The 15,196-nt window shown below is 49.2% G+C and overlaps 1 protein-coding gene across 2 annotated transcripts in view; it reads right to left on the bottom strand.

The window, feature by feature from the left end:
• Window positions 1–1,708: 1,708 nt before the first annotated feature.
• The window catches only part of LOC134341277 (beta-1,4-galactosyltransferase 3-like), a 32,339-nt gene continuing 18,851 nt past the window's right edge, over window positions 1,709–15,196 (bottom strand). The window contains exons 3-8 of one of the 2 annotated variants that reach the window (XM_063039144.1): window positions 13,753–13,988; window positions 11,322–11,512; window positions 6,344–6,466; window positions 5,581–5,598; window positions 3,475–3,579; window positions 1,709–2,915 (exon numbers count right to left, since the gene is read on the bottom strand). In XM_063039144.1, coding sequence (XP_062895214.1) covers window positions 2,711–2,915; window positions 3,475–3,579; window positions 5,581–5,598; window positions 6,344–6,466; window positions 11,322–11,512; window positions 13,753–13,988 — 878 coding nt within the window. In that variant the 3' untranslated portion in view covers window positions 1,709–2,710. The remainder of the gene's footprint in view (window positions 2,916–3,474; window positions 3,580–5,580; window positions 5,599–6,343; window positions 6,467–11,321; window positions 11,513–13,752; window positions 13,989–15,196) is intronic. The other variant, XM_063039145.1, reaches the window with a different exon arrangement.

The following is a 15,196-nucleotide window of genomic DNA, read 5'->3' as shown; positions in this document are numbered from 1 at the left end:
ACTAAGTAAGTATTTTGCATCCATCTTCACTGTGGAAGACACTAGCACTATGCTGGAGGTTTGAGAGTGTTGAGGTAGAAGTGAGCAAACATACCATTACCAAGCTTGAAGGTGCTTGGGAAACTAAAAGTTCTAAAGGTACATAAATCACCTGGACCAGATGGTGTACACACCAGGGTTCTGAAAGACGTGGCTGAAGAGATTGTAGAGGCATTAGTAATGATCTTTCAAGAATCTATTGATACCAGAAGACAGGAAAATTGCAAATGTCACTGAAGGGAGGGAGGAAGACGAATGGAAACAATAGGATGGAATTCCAGTGAGTACAGGCCCAAAGCTATCAATCAGTCCCCATATGGTAACCCTTTCATTCCCTGAATCATTCTCATGAACCTCTTAATGTCAGCACATCCCTTATTAGACGAGGGACCCAAAACTGCTCATAATACTCCCAAGTGAGGCCATACCAGTGCCTCATGAAGCCTCAACATTATATCTTTGCTTTTATTTTCTAGTCCTCTCAAAATGAATGCTAACATTGCATTTGCCTTTCTCACCACCAATTCTACCTGCAAATTAACCTTTAGGTAATCGTGCAAAAGGACTCCCAAGTTCGTTTGCATCTCAGATTTTGAATTTTCTCACTATCTGAAGAAAATTTTGGTATACTCTTTAACATGATTAGCTAGCTTACCTTCGCATTCCATTTTTTCCTTCTTTATATGACTGTTTTAGTTGCCTTCTGGTGCTTTTAAAAAATTTCCCAAACCTCTAACCTCTCACTAGTTTTTGCCCTATTATATGCCCCCTTTGGCTTTCGTGTTGGCTTTGACATCTCGTCAGTCAGTTGTATCATCCTGGCTTTATAATATTTCCTCTTTGGAATGTATATATTCTGCGCCTCTGAATTGCTCCCAGAAATCCCAGCCATCGCTGCTCTCCTGTTGTCCTGCTAGTGTCCCTTTTCAATCAACTTTGGCCAGCTCCTCTCTCGTGCCTCTGTAATTCCCTTTACTCCACTATAACACTGATACCTCTGACTTTAGCTTCCCCCCTCTCAAATTTCAGCATGATTCAATCATATTGTGATCACTGGCCCGAAGGTTTCTTTTACCTTAAGCTCTATTCTGGTTGATAGCTGATCCCTTAGTGGGCTCAACCATGAGCCGCTGATACCTTCCACAGGAGATCCCAATGATCCAGAGATCTGAACCCTGGCCCCTCAGCTATGCATTTATCTGCCAAATGCTCCTCCTCACCCTCACTGGCGTGGGGCACAAGCAGTAATCCAGAGATTATCTCCCTGGTGGTCCTGCTTTTCAGCTTTCTACCTAGCTCCCTAGAATCTCTCCTCAGGATCTCCTCACCCTCCCCCTTCAGAATGCTGTGGGTTGATCCAATATAAGCCTGACCCTGGCACCTGCGAGGCAGCACACCTTCAATCGTGTCCACAATGGCCTCTCTGATTGCCCTTACCTTATTTTTATTCACCCTTTCTAATGAATCCTGTTCACTGATTGGCCACAGTTCAAACTCTGAAAACTGCCACAAAGCGCTGCTGTTCGAATCCTCCATCATGGACCTGTGTGAAGCTGCCTCTTCTTCTCATGCTCCCGTCCACTGACAGGCCATAGTTCATTCCTTCAAGACTACATCACCCTTCCTGCGTGTCCTGGGAGTGTGTGATGGGACAGTGTAGAGGCAGCTTCACTCTGTGTCTGACCCGTGTCCTGGGAGTGTGTGATGGGACAGTGTAGAGGCAACTTTACTCTGTGTCTGACCCGTGTCCTGGGAGTGTGTGATGGGAGAGTGTAGAGGGAGTTTCACTCTGTGTCTGACCTGTGTCCTGGGAGTGTGTGATGGGACAGTGTAGAGGGAACCTCACTCTGTGTCTAACCTGTGCTCTGGGAGTGTGTGATGGGACAGTGTAGAGGGCGCTTCACTCTGTGTCTGACCCATTCCCTGGGAGTGTGTGATGGGACAGTATGGAGGGAGCTTCACTCTGTCTATCCCTGTCCCAGGAGTGTATTGTTGGTACAGTGTAACGGCAGTTTCGCTCAAAATTTGAAAGACAGAGACCAGGAAGTTGTACAAAAATTAAACTATTTATCTCCATTTATAGATTTTCACTAAAAAATTAAAACAGAGATTTAAAGTACATTATCAAAGATGACAGACTTGCATTCCACACGTCTTCAGGGACAAAGTTTGGATACACACAGACATACAGCTGCACACAGCCACAGGCATACCCACATGGATACAGTTTCTCACACGTGTACATACACACCCAGATATAAACACACACACACGGAATTAAAAAGACAGGCTCTCACACACACAGGTAGTGATGCAAGACCTGCAAACAGGTGGTCAGACACACTCCAGTGCACTCATGACCACTCACACATACACAAGGTGATGACCTGCTCCCCACTGTATCCAACAACACAGACAGCGATTCCCACGACAACACCGTAAGGCTGTGCCCCCTAACCGGCTCTGGCTGGGACAGCAGGAGTGGGGAGAGAGATGCTGTGGTGGGGCAAGTGATGGCTGCTGAAGATCTGACTGACCCACAGCCCTATCCCACCAAACCGATACTCTGAGCATGGCCCAGCCAGACACACCCCGCAAACCACTGTGTCCACGAGTTCACCCGACTCCAGTATAAACATACAGCAAGACTGTTGAAGGTGGCAGGGGTAAGTCACACTCCCCTCGACCTCTCTGACAGAGAACCCCCTGCAAGTGAGGGGGGCGTGGGAGTCGCTCGCTGCTGCCGAGGAGCTGGGCCGATGTCCACGGTCACGTTGGTGAACAAAGGAAGGTGCTGGCGAGCAAGGGTAGTATAGACCAGAGAGTTCATCCCATCCTGTGTCCAGGACCGGCGGGTGCGGAGTAGTAGGTCAAACCTATTGAGGGGGTTGGGCAAGGGAGAACCAGAGACAGCGGAAAGGGAGGGAGAGAGAAGGAGGAGTGGGAAGACAGAGGGGAGTGAAGGGGTAATTGAGAGTGAGGGAGGGGAGAAAAGATAGATAGAATGACAGAGAATGAGAGGGAGGATAGAGGGAAGGTGAGAGAAGCAGTGAAATGAAATAAAGGAGAGAAAGGGAGAGGGATATAGAGATGGAATGAGAGTGTGACAGAAGAAGGGAACAAGAGGAACAAAGGTAGATGGAATACAAACCAGAAATGAGCGAGAGAAAGCAGATAGAAAAATAGAAGAAATGTGACAGATAAGGGAGAGGGAGGGAGGGAAACAGAGCATGTCAGTGGGTGATTAAAATGCTGAACACTCCCCACTACCGCAGCTGTACCCACCCCAGCGCAGGCCACATCCACTGGAGAAGAACACATTCCCAAAGGTCCGCCTAATGCCCCAGGACTGATCCAGTCACAAAGGCCACCTGCCTTGCTACACACATAAACCTCCCCTCCACGTCCTCCCTGTTCCCTAGTCCCAACACACACCTCCGTGGGTTCTGCTCATTTCCTTGGTCCAAGTTGTGTTTGATCATTTTGTAGCGCCCCAGAGAGAGGGAAGGGCGGGAGATGCTCATACCGGCCAGCTGCAACCTGTGGAACAAATGCAGAGGATGTGAAACAGGCACTGGGACTTATGGGGAGGGAGGGAGAGAGGAGATAGAGACAGAGAAGATAAGGGGAGACAAAGAGAGATAGAGAAGAGGAGAGTGGAGAAAAGAGAGAGATGGAGAGAGAGAGGAGAGAGTGGCAGAGACTGGGAGCAGGAGGGAGATGAATGGAGAAAGACCATATAGTGAGTGACAGAGACAAGGTGCAGGAGGGAGATGGATTGAGAGAGACCAGTTAGAGAAGCAAAGGGAGAAGGGAGAGAGAGATGTAAATAGACCAGATAGAGAGTGGCAGAGACAGGCAGAGATAGGGAGAAAATGAGAGAGGTAGACAAAGAGGAAGAAAAAGAGTGCTGTATCAAAGAAAGACAAAGTGAAACAAAAACAACAGCAAGAGATTCATGACAGTTGCAGAGAGAGAGTGTAGAGAGAGGGAGAAAGGCAAGGAGGGGCAGAGAAAGAGAGGCAGGGAGAGGTGAAGATAAAGAGCAAGGCAGAAGTGAGAGGTAGAAAGAGTCAAACCGAGAAGACGCAGAGAGAACGAGAGACAGAAGGAGGCCGGGAGCAAGAGGGAGACAGACAGTGGGGGCCAAAAAGGGTGCAACACATAAAACAGAGACATGCGTACCGAGAGGTGGTATGCAGAGAGGAAAAAGGGGGAGGGGAGAGGGGAAAATAGTCAGGTAAGAAAGAGGCCAGCATGGCAAAAGGAGATAGTAATAAATCATTAAATATTAACAACAAGAGGTCACAACACTAAGACTAACAAGCGACAGTGTGAGAGAATCATATTAACATTCATGGGGATAGTCAGTAACACGTGATACTGGGGGCAAACAGCTTACTGAGAATGAGGAAGGAAAAAACAACTGGGATACAGTCAGTAACACAGGAGCTGGGGGAGAGGGGTTACTGAGGGGTAGTGTGAGGGAGCTGGATTAATGTCAATGGAGGATACTGTGAGTGACACAGGGTTCGGGGAGAAGGGTTACTGAGGGAGTTGGATTGTCAGTGGGGATACAGTCAGTGACACAGGGTCCTGCTGAAAGGTTTTGGCCTGACATGTCAACTGTAATCTTTTCCTAAATGCCTCCTGGCTTGCTGAGTTCCTCCAGCATGTTGTGTGTGTTGCTTGGGTTACTGAGGGAGTTGGATTGTCATTGGGGATACAGTCAGCGACACAGGGCTCTGGGGAAGAGGGGTTACTGAGGGAGCTGGATTGTCAGTGGGGATACAGTCAGTGGCACAGGACTCGGGGAGAGGGGTTAATGAGGGAGCTGGATTGTCAGTGGGGATACAGTCAGTGACACAGGGCTCGGGGAGAGGGGTTACAGAGGGAGCTGGATTGTCAGTGGGGATACAGTCAGTGACACAGGGCTCAGGGAGAGGGGTTACTGAGGGAGCTGGATTGTCAGTGGGGATACAGTCAGTGACACAGGACTCGGGGAGAGGGGTTAATGAGGGAGCTGGATTGTCAGTGGGGATACAGTCAGTGACACAGGGCTCGGGGAGAGGGGTTACAGAGGGAGCTGGATTGTCAGTGGGGATACAGTCAGTGACACAGGGCTCGGGAAGAGGGGTTACAGAGGGAGCTGGATTGTCAGTGGGGATACAGTCAGTGGCACAGGGCTCAGGGAGAGGGGTTACTGAGGGAGTTGGATTGTCAGTGGGGATACAGTCAGTGACACAGGGCTCGGGGAGAGTGGTTACTGAGGGAGTTGGATTGTCAGTGGGGATACAGTCAGTGGCACAGGGTTCGGGGAGAGGGGTTACTGAGGGAGCTGGATTGTCAGTGGGGATACAGTCAGTGGCACAGGGCTCAGGGAGAGGGGTTACTGAGGGAGCTGGATTGTCAGTGGGGATACAGTCAGTGACACAGGGCTCGGGGAGAGGGGTTACTGAGGGAGCTGGATTGTCAGTGGGGATACAGTCAGTGACACAGGGCTCGGGGAGAGGGGTTACTGAGGGACAGTGTTGCACTCACCTTAAATTGCCGGTGTTCCTGGACAGAAAAGTGACAGGAAGATGTAGAATAGTGTGGGATTGGGAGAGAGAATGGAAAATGAGTGATACATCAGGCAAGACGGAGAACATCAGGTACAATTGACAAGGAAAATCAAAGAGGGCTCAGTGACTCGCTCTCCCTCTCTCTTCTTTACCAACATTCCCTCTCAATCACTCTTTCCCAGTCTCTCCTCCTTTCACTTTCTCACAATCTCTGCACATGGAATTACCCACACTGATATCCAGGTCTGAGTTATTGTCTCAGACCAAATTAATTGGTTTAGATTTTATACACAGGAACAATAGATGCCTGGAGTTGGTTACAGAGATCTAACCCAGGTCTTCAGGGAGTTTATATATAGAATAACAATCCCCAGGAGAGCAATACAGGCTAGGATCTAATCCGGGGGTTCGGGGGGGGAGTTAAATTTCAAATGGGGTTTATAACAGATCAGGAGTTTTCAACAGATTCCCAGTAGCGGGTTACAAGCTGGGATCTAATCCAGGGGTTCAGGGGGGTTATCTATAGAATGGGATTTTTAACAGATCCCTAGGAGTGGTTTATAGGCTGGGATCTAATCCAGGAGTTCAGGGTTTGTTTTAAACAGATCAGGAGTTTTTAACAGATCCCTTGGAGTGGGTTACAAGCTGGGATCTAATCCAGGTCCTTGGTGAGTGTTTTTTTATATAGAACACGCATTCTGCAGCACAGTGACGGGGGTACAGGGCTCATTCAGGGTTACCTGGTAGCGATATCATCATCTTCACCCCCCCAGCCCCAGTACTCATTGGGGAATCCATTCATTCGTAGGTACTGCTCAGGTGTCACGGCAGATACACCTCCAAAGTATGTCTTGTACGGCAGTCTGGAAATTTAATAACAACAGATTGGTAATCTTCTCAAAACTCTTCCAGGAAAAGTTACGTCAGATTGTAACGGGATCAGAATTTGGTATCTATAATGGTGTCAGAGGAAATGTTCCTTTAATAGTGATTTCTGTGCATGCATGTAACTATGTGCGTGCATTTGTGTGTAATGTGTATTTGAATTAAATTGACTTTATTTCTGACATCCTTCACATACACGAGGAGTAAAAATCTTTATGTTACGTCTCCATCTGATTGTGCAATGTGCAAATTATAGATTTGTAATAAATAGTATATACAGAAAGATATACAACAGAACAGTCAATATAGCTTAGAAACTTATCTGTGTGTTGCGTGTGTGTACTGTATGTGCAAGTGTGTGTGCGTGAGTGTGTGTGTGTATATATCTAAGTATGTGTGTATACATATATGTGAGAGGGTGTGAGTGTGTCTCTGTGTTTAAGACCATTTGGCACTTCGAGTCTGCTCTACACAAATGGCTGAACATGGATGATTCAATTTTCCCCTCAGCCCCAGTCTCCTGCCTTCTCCCTGTAACCCTCCATGTGCTGACCAGTCAAGAATCGATCAACTTCAGTCTTAAATATTCAATAAGGCTTGGCCTCCACAGCTGCCTGTGGCAAAGAATCCCACAGATTCACCTCTCTCCGACAAAAGAAATTCCTCTTCATCTCTGTTCTAACTGGACACCCCTCTATTCTGATACTGGGTCCTCTGGTCTTAGACTGTCCCACCATAGGAAACATCCTCTCCATATCCAAATATCCAGGCCATTTCACCATTTGATAGGTTTCAATGGGGTCACCCTTGACTCTTCTGAATTCTAATACAGGCCCAGAGCGATCAAATGCTCTTCGTATGACAAGCCATTCGATCCTGGAATCATTTTTGTGAACCTCCGTTGAACCCTCTCCAGTTTCAGCACATCCTTTCTAAGATAAGAGGCTGAAAACTGTTCACAACACTTCAAGTGAGGCCTCACCAGTGCTTTATAAAGATTCATCATTACATCCTTGTGTTTCTATTCTAGTCCTCTTGAAATGAATGCTAACATTGCATTTGCCTTCCTCACCACAGGCTCAACCTGCAAATTAACCTTTTGGGAATCCTGCACAAGGACTCCCAAGTCCTTTTGTGTCTCAGTCTTTTGTATTTCTCTCCAATTAGAAAATAGTCAGCCTTTTCATTTCTTCTACGAAAGTGCATGACCATATATTTCCCGACACTGTATTTTATCCGTCATTTCTTTGCCCATTTACCTCATCTAAGTCCTGCTGTAGCCTCTCTACTTCCCCAAAATTACCTGCCCTTCCACCTACCTTTATATTGTTTACAAACTTTGCAACAAAGGCATCAATTCCATCATTCAAATCATTGACATGTAGAGTAAAAAGTATCGATCCCAATACAGACCCCCATGGAACACCACTAGTCACTGGCAGCCAACCAGAAAAGGCTCCCTTCATTCCCACTCTTTCCTCCTGCCAATTAGCCACTGCTTTATCCATGCTAGAATCTTTCCTGTAATACCCTGGGCTAAGCAGCCTTAGATGTGGCACCTTGTCAAAGGCCACCTGAAAATCCAAGTGTACAATATCCACTAATTCTCCTTTGTTGTTTCTTCAAAGAATTCCAACAGATTTGTCAGGCAAGGTTTTCCGTTGAGGAAACCATGCTGACTACGGCCGGTGTTGTTGCATACCTCCAAGCACCCCGAGACCTCATCCGGGATTATCAACTCCAACATCTTCCCAACACAAAATGCTGGAGGAACTCAGCAGGCCAGGCAGCATCTATGGGAAAAAAGTAGTGTTGACATTTCCACCCCATAGGGGCTGCCTGGCCTCTGTTCCTCCAGCATTTTGTGTGTTTTACTTGGATTTCCAGCATCTGCAGATTTTCCCTTGTTTGTCATCCAACATCTTCCCAACCACTGAGGTCAGACTAACTAGCCTACTTTCCTTTCTTCTGCAATCTCCCCCTTCTTGAAGAGTGGAGCGACATTGGCAATTTTCCAGTCTTCCGGAACCAATCCAGAATCTAGTAATTCTTGAAAGATCATTACTAACATCTCCATGATCACCTCAGCTACCTCTTTCAGACCCTTGGGTGTACACCATCTGATCCTGGTGACTTATCCACCTTCAGACCTTTCAGCTTCTTAAGAACCTTCTTCCTAGTAATGGTAACTTCACACACTTTAGGGTCCTTGACACTTGGAACTTCCACCATACTGCTGGTGTCTTTCACAGTAAAGACTGATGCAAAATACTTGCAACACACATCAAAGTTGCTGGTGAACGCAGCAGGCCAGGCAGCATCTCTAGGAGGAGGTACAGTTGACGTTTCAGGCCGAGACCCTTCGTCAGGACTAACTGAAGGAAGAGTTAGTAAGAGATTTGAAAGTGGGAGGGGGAGGGGGAGATCCAAAATGATAGGAGAAGACAGGAGGGGGAGGGATGGAGCCACGAGCTGGACAGGTGATTGGCAAAGGGGATATGAGAGGATCATGGGACAGGAGGTCCAGGGAGAAAGACGGGGGGGGGGTGGGGGGAACCAGAGGATGGGCAAGGGGTATAGTGAGAGGGACAGAGGGAGAAAAAGGAGAGTGAGAGAAAGAATGTGTGAATAAAAATAAATAACGGATGGGGTACGAGGGGGACTTGGGGCATTAGCAGAAATTAGAGAAGTCAATGTTCATGCCATCAGGTTGGAGGCTACCCAGACGGAATATAAAGTGTTGTTCCTCCCCTTCGTACCCCATCGTTTTTTTTATACACACATTCTTTCTCTCACTCTCCTTTTTCTCCCTCTGTCCCTCTGACTATACCCCTTGCCCATCCTCTGGTTTCCCCCCTCCCTGTCTTTCTCCCCGGACCTCCTGTCCCATGATCCTCTCATATCCCCTTTGCCAATCACCTGTCCAGCTCTTGGATCCATCCCTCCCCCTCCTGTCTTCTCCTATCATTTTGGATCTCCCCCTCCCCCTCCCACTTTCAAATCCCGTACTAACTCTTCCTTCAGTTAGTCCTGATGAAGGGTTTCGGACTGAAACGTCGACTGTACCTCCTCCTAGAGATGTTGCCTGGCCTGCTGCGTTCACCAGCAACTTTGATGTGTGTTGCTTGAATTTCCAGCATCTGCAGAATTCCTGTTGTTTGATGCAAAATACTTACTCAGTTTGTCTGCCATTTTGTCGTTCCCCCATTACTAGCTATCCAGCATAGTTTTTCAGCAGTCCAAAATCTGCTCTCGCCTCTTATTTACACTTTATGTGTCTGAAGAAATTCTTGGTGTCCTCTTTAATATTATTGTCTAGTTTATTTTCACATTCAGAAATCATATTGATTTCAAATCAATTATGATTCACTGCACCACACCATGAGCAGCTCTAAAAAGCCATCTTGTAGACACTCCAGAAATTCCCCCTTCTGGAATTCAGCACCAAACTGATTTTCCCAATCTACCAGCATATTGAAATCCCCCATGACTATTGTAACATTACCCTTTTGGCATGCATTTTCTATCTTCCATTGTAATTTGTCGACCACATCCTTACTACTGTTTGGGAGTCTGTATCCAACTCTCATCAGGGTCTTTTTAACCCTTGTAGTTCCTTAGCTCTATCCACAAAGATTCAACACCTTCTGACCCTATGTCACCACTCTCTAATGACTTGATTTCATTTTTAACCAACAGAGCAACACCGCGCCCTCTGCCTTCTTGCCTGTCCTTTCAATACAATGTGTATCCTTGGACATTAAGCTCCCAGCTATAATCATCTTTCAGTCATGATCCAGTGATTCCTACAACATCACCCCTACCAATCTGCAACTGTGTCACAAGTTCACCTATCTTATTCCACATAGTGCATGCATTCAAATAGAACCACCTTCAGTATTCTCCCTTTTCGATTTTGTCTGTTTTTTACATTGCAACTCATCCTGTTGACTGTTGTGCATATATATAAAACCCCTTTTAGTGGGCAATTCTGGAAATGCAGTTCGTTAGCCCCTTGCTAACAGCCACTAGATTCTGCAGTGAGAAACCCACCTTTCTCAGGCTTCATATGTCTACAGTGTATACAACTTTAGTCCAATCCAATCCTTGAGGCTGGGATGCCTTTCCCACCCAAACCCTGGTCTGTGTGAATGCTGTGTGATTTACTGCTGCCGACAATCGCCTGTTGCAAAAAATAACAAAATGTACACTGCATACAATTAATCAGGAGTATATTTAAGAATGCTGACTTAAGCAAACAGTTATTAAAGGAAAGAAAGAAAAAAACAAAAGGGTCCATTATACCTAAACAGTGCACGGTGAAGCTCAAATCTTGAACTTGTCTGTAACTCACGTGCTGGACCCTTGGTCTGTATGAAAACACACACCACCTTTTGAAGGTCATTTGAAATCCATCTTGAACAAACGGGCTCTCCAATGGGAGTATTGGCCCTTCCTCCTCAAAGCCATTCATCTGCACAAAGCACCTTGTGCAACAGGGACGGTATCTTCCATCTTCTTCACCCAGCTCCCGCCAATCCTCTCTGCCCCGGGTTCTCTAAAACCTTCTCCCAATTCTACCTTCCTGATTGGCTGACACCACATTTCTAAGTTGAAAAATAAAGGCTCTTATCTCAAATCCAAACAAGCTGAAAGCAGAACAGCCTGCTCTTATATGAAATACCTATAGCATTGAACTAACGCCCTGGTTAAGATTTTATATCTGTACACACACGGGTGCTGGGATATCAGGGAACGTTCCTTTAATATTAATTTCAGTATATGTGAGCCCGAGTGTGTGGGACTGCTGCGTTAACAATGTGTGTTACTCACTGGTAGCCGAACTTGTTCATGGCAATGGAGACATGCTTCGGGTGATCAGGGTCGCAGGTGTAAATGTTGTGGTCGTTCTCTGGGATGAGATCCACGTCGTGGAGGAAGAGGCAGTCCCAGTCCTCATCCTTCATCGCTTCCTTCACGCCCACATTCAGCAGCTTGGCACGGTTGAAGGTCTCGTTCCCAGCCTGGGCAGCGGGAGAGCGATGGGGAACACATTATCCAAACTGGAGATACTGGACTGGACCAGCGAGTTGGTCATTCAGCCCCTCTAGATTCTGCTACATGGCTACAGGAGAAGGTTGTTTAGGTTGTCATCCACCTGGAACACGGGGACAGGAGGAGGTCATTCAGCCCCTTTCCCATCTAGTACACAGGGACAGGAGACCTATATAGCTGTTAGAGGTTGTGGTAGGTAGGGAGAGGAATTGGAATGTTATTAGCATCAGAATCCTGTCACAGGGGAGGGTGATGTCAGGGGGTGGGTTCGGGAGGGGTGGACATCGGATTCGTCATGGTGGAGGTAGGGAACAGAGTTGTGGGTGGGCGTGGAGAAAGGTTGGATGTGAGAGGTTGTAGCTGAGAGAAAGCGGTGAACAGGTAGGAAAGTGTAGGGAGCTGGTGGTTGGAGGGTGTGTGGAAGTTTGGTGAGTGATTAAAAGGGTTGGAGGTTTGGTGGTTGTGGCAAGGTTTAGGGGGTGGGGTGGTTGAAGGCTGGGGAGGAGTAGGACAGAATGAGGAGGATTGCAGGGCTGAGGAGGAGTGGTGAATGTTTGGAGAGTGCGGGGAAGGCTGAAAGGTGGGGAGAGGTATGTGAGTGGAAAAGTGGGGAGGGTTATAGAGGAGGAGTGGGTGTTAGAAGGGTTGGGGGGGTGTGGAGGGTGAGAATGTTTAGGGAGTGATGAGGGATGACATTGAATGTCCTGATGAAGGGTCTCGACCCAAAGTGACAACAGATCATTTCCCTGCCCAGGTGCTGCTTGACCCCCTGAGGTCCTCCTGCACTTCCTGGGTAGGGTGTGTCATCTCTCTTGTGTCTGTCTTTATAGGGTGTGTGTGGGGAACGGTTGCAGATGAGAGTGGAGGTAGAGTGGAAGAGGGTGGAGGTATTGTGGTGTGAGGGATTGGCAGGGAGGAGTGGGGTTTGTATAGGGATGGGGAGGGAGAGGACAGTCCCACCTGGTGGATAACACAGAACCCATTCTGTACAGATTGGAGGGGTGGGGAGTGATTAGGAGGGTTGGAGGGTGGGTGGGGAAGGGATGGTTATGGTGGGGAGGGGAGAGGAGTTGGGTGGGAGAGGGAGAGAGGAGTTGGCTGGGGTGGTGGAGACGAGCTGGGTGGGGTGGGAGTGTTAAGGAGGGTTGGAGGGTGGGTGGGGAAGGGATGAGTATGGTGGGGAGGAGAGAGAGGAGTTGGGTGGGGGGGAGAGAAGAGCTGGGTGCGGTGGGGGAGAGGAGGTGGGGTGGGGAAGGGGAAAGGGGAGTTGGGGAGGGGAAAGGGGAGTTGGGTGGGGGGAGAGAGGAGTTGGGTGAGGGAGGGAGAGAGGAGTTGGTGGGGGAGGGGAGAGGAGTTGGTGGGGGAGGAGAGGGGAGTTGGGTGGGGGAGGAGAGGGGAGTTGGGTGGGGGAGGGAGAGGGGAGTTGGGTGGGGGAGGAGAAGGGAGTTGGGTGGGGGAGGGAGAAGGGAGTTGGGTGGGGGAGGGAGAAGGGAGTTGGGTGGGGGAGGGAGAGGGGAGTTGGGTGGGGGAGGGAGAGGGGAGTTGGGTGGGGGAGGAGAGGGGAGCTGGGTGGGGGAGGGGAGGGAGAGGGGAGCTGGGTGAGGGGGAGGGGAGGGGAGTTGGGTGGGGGAGGGGAGAGGAGTTGGGTGGGGAAGGGGTGGGTATGGTGGGGAGGGGAGAGGAGCTGGGAGGGGAGAGGGGAGTTGGGTGGGGGAGGGGGAGGGGAGTTAGGTGGGGGAGGGGAGGGGAGTTGGGTGGGGAAGGGATGGGTATGGTGGGGAGGGGAGAGGGGAGCTGGGTGGGGGAGCAGAGGGGAGCTGGGTAAGGGGGAGGGGAGTTGGGTGGGGGAGGGTAGAGGAGTTGGGTGGGGGAGGGATGGGTATGGTGGGGAGGGGAGAGGAGCTGGGTGGGGGAGGGAAAGAGGAGCTAGGTGGGGGAGCAGAGGGGAGTTGGGTGGGGGAGGGAGAGGGGAGCTGGGTGGGGGAGGGATGGGTATGGTGGGGAGGGGAGAGGGGAGTTGGGTGGGGGAGCAGAGGGGAGTTGGGTAGGGGAGGGAGAGGGGAGCTGGGTGGGGGAGCAGAGGGGAGTTGGGTGGGGGAGGGAGGGGGGAGCTGGGTGGAGGGGGAGGGGAGTTAGGTGGGGGAGGGGAGGGGAGCTGGGTAAGGGGGAGGGAGAGGGGAGCTGGGTGGAGGGGGGGAGTCAGTCCCACCTGGTGGATGACGTAGAGCCCGTACTGTAGCTGCTGCCGCTGCAGGAAGGGGTGCAGGTAGTAGAGGAAGTGCCGAAGGTGAGGCTCCCTGTGTCGGTGTGGAACAATCACAGCTGTCCGGTGACGGGCCTGGCAGTTCGGCGGTGCATAGAACCCTCCCGGCCTCACCAGAGGGTTCCGGACCTGGATCTCATCCAGTGAGGGCGTCCGGTTAAAGGAAATGGCCAGTGGGCCAACTGTGGGGGTGGAAGGTAGTGAGAGGGGTCGACGGGGAGAGGAAGGGGTGCAGAAGCAGAAAGGGGGTGTTAGAGAGGAGAAAGGAAGGGGGCAGACATGGGAGAGGATGGTGAGAAGGGTGTGGGACAGGAGGGAAAAGGATGGGTGAGGGGAGGGGATTGTGAGAAGGGTGGGGAGGAGGAGAGGGGAGGGAATATGTTGGTGATGGGGTGTGGGGGAGGGAGGGGGGGGAAGAGAATGAATGAATGAATGAATGAATGAATCAGGGCCAAAAAAAGCCAGCCAGAACATTCTCCCCACCTCAGTCCAACATTCACACCCTCTCCCTCCTCCCACCCTGTTGCACGTCTGTCTCTTCATCACAACTCCACTGCTCTTCTTTCCTGCTTTCTCACATCACTGGCTGGTTCTCCGATTATGCACATTGACTGGTTCTTCATTTTCTGTGGCCACAGTTATTTTAAACTGTGAGTTTTTCTTCCAGCTACACAGTACAGGATCATCCATCCCTCTTGTCTGCTCTGACAATTATGCCAATATAACTGACCCCAACACTTGGCACATCCATGCATTCCCTTCTAGTTTCTGCATTTTCCTAATAGTCTCTTGAAAATTGTTATCACATTTACCTTCACCATCACCTATGGCTTGCATTCCAGGTACCTACCACTCCCCAGGTACAAAAAAACTTGCCTCATAAATCTCTTTTAAACCTTCCCTCTTTCACCTTAAGTTTATAGAAACATAGAAACATAGAAAATAGGTGCAGGAGTAGGCCATTCGGCCCTTTGAGCCTGCACCGCCATTCAGTATGATCATGGCTGATCATCCAACTCAGAACCATGTACCAGCCTTCCCTCCATACCCCCCGATCCCTTTAGCCACAAGGGTCATATCCAACTCCCTCTTAAATATAGCCAATGAACTGGCCTCAACTGTTTCCTGTGGCAGAGAATTCCACAGATTCACCACTCTCCGTGTGAAGAAGTTTTTCCTAATCTCGGTCCTAAAAGGCTTCCCCTTTATCCTCGAACTGTGACCCCTCATTCTGGACTTCCCCAACATCGGGAACAATCTTCCTGCATCTAGCCTGTCCAATCCCTTTAGAATTTTATACGTTTCAATCAGATCCCCCCTCAATCTTCTAAATTCCAACGAATATAAGCCTTGTTGATCCAGTCTTTCATCATATGAAAGTCCTGCTCTC

The sequence above is a fragment of the Mobula hypostoma genome, assembly GCF_963921235.1.
Source record: "Mobula hypostoma chromosome 13 unlocalized genomic scaffold, sMobHyp1.1 SUPER_13_unloc_1, whole genome shotgun sequence".
Classification (NCBI taxonomy): Eukaryota; Metazoa; Chordata; class Chondrichthyes; order Myliobatiformes; family Myliobatidae; genus Mobula; species Mobula hypostoma.
This window is presented reverse-complemented; position numbering and strand designations above follow the sequence as displayed.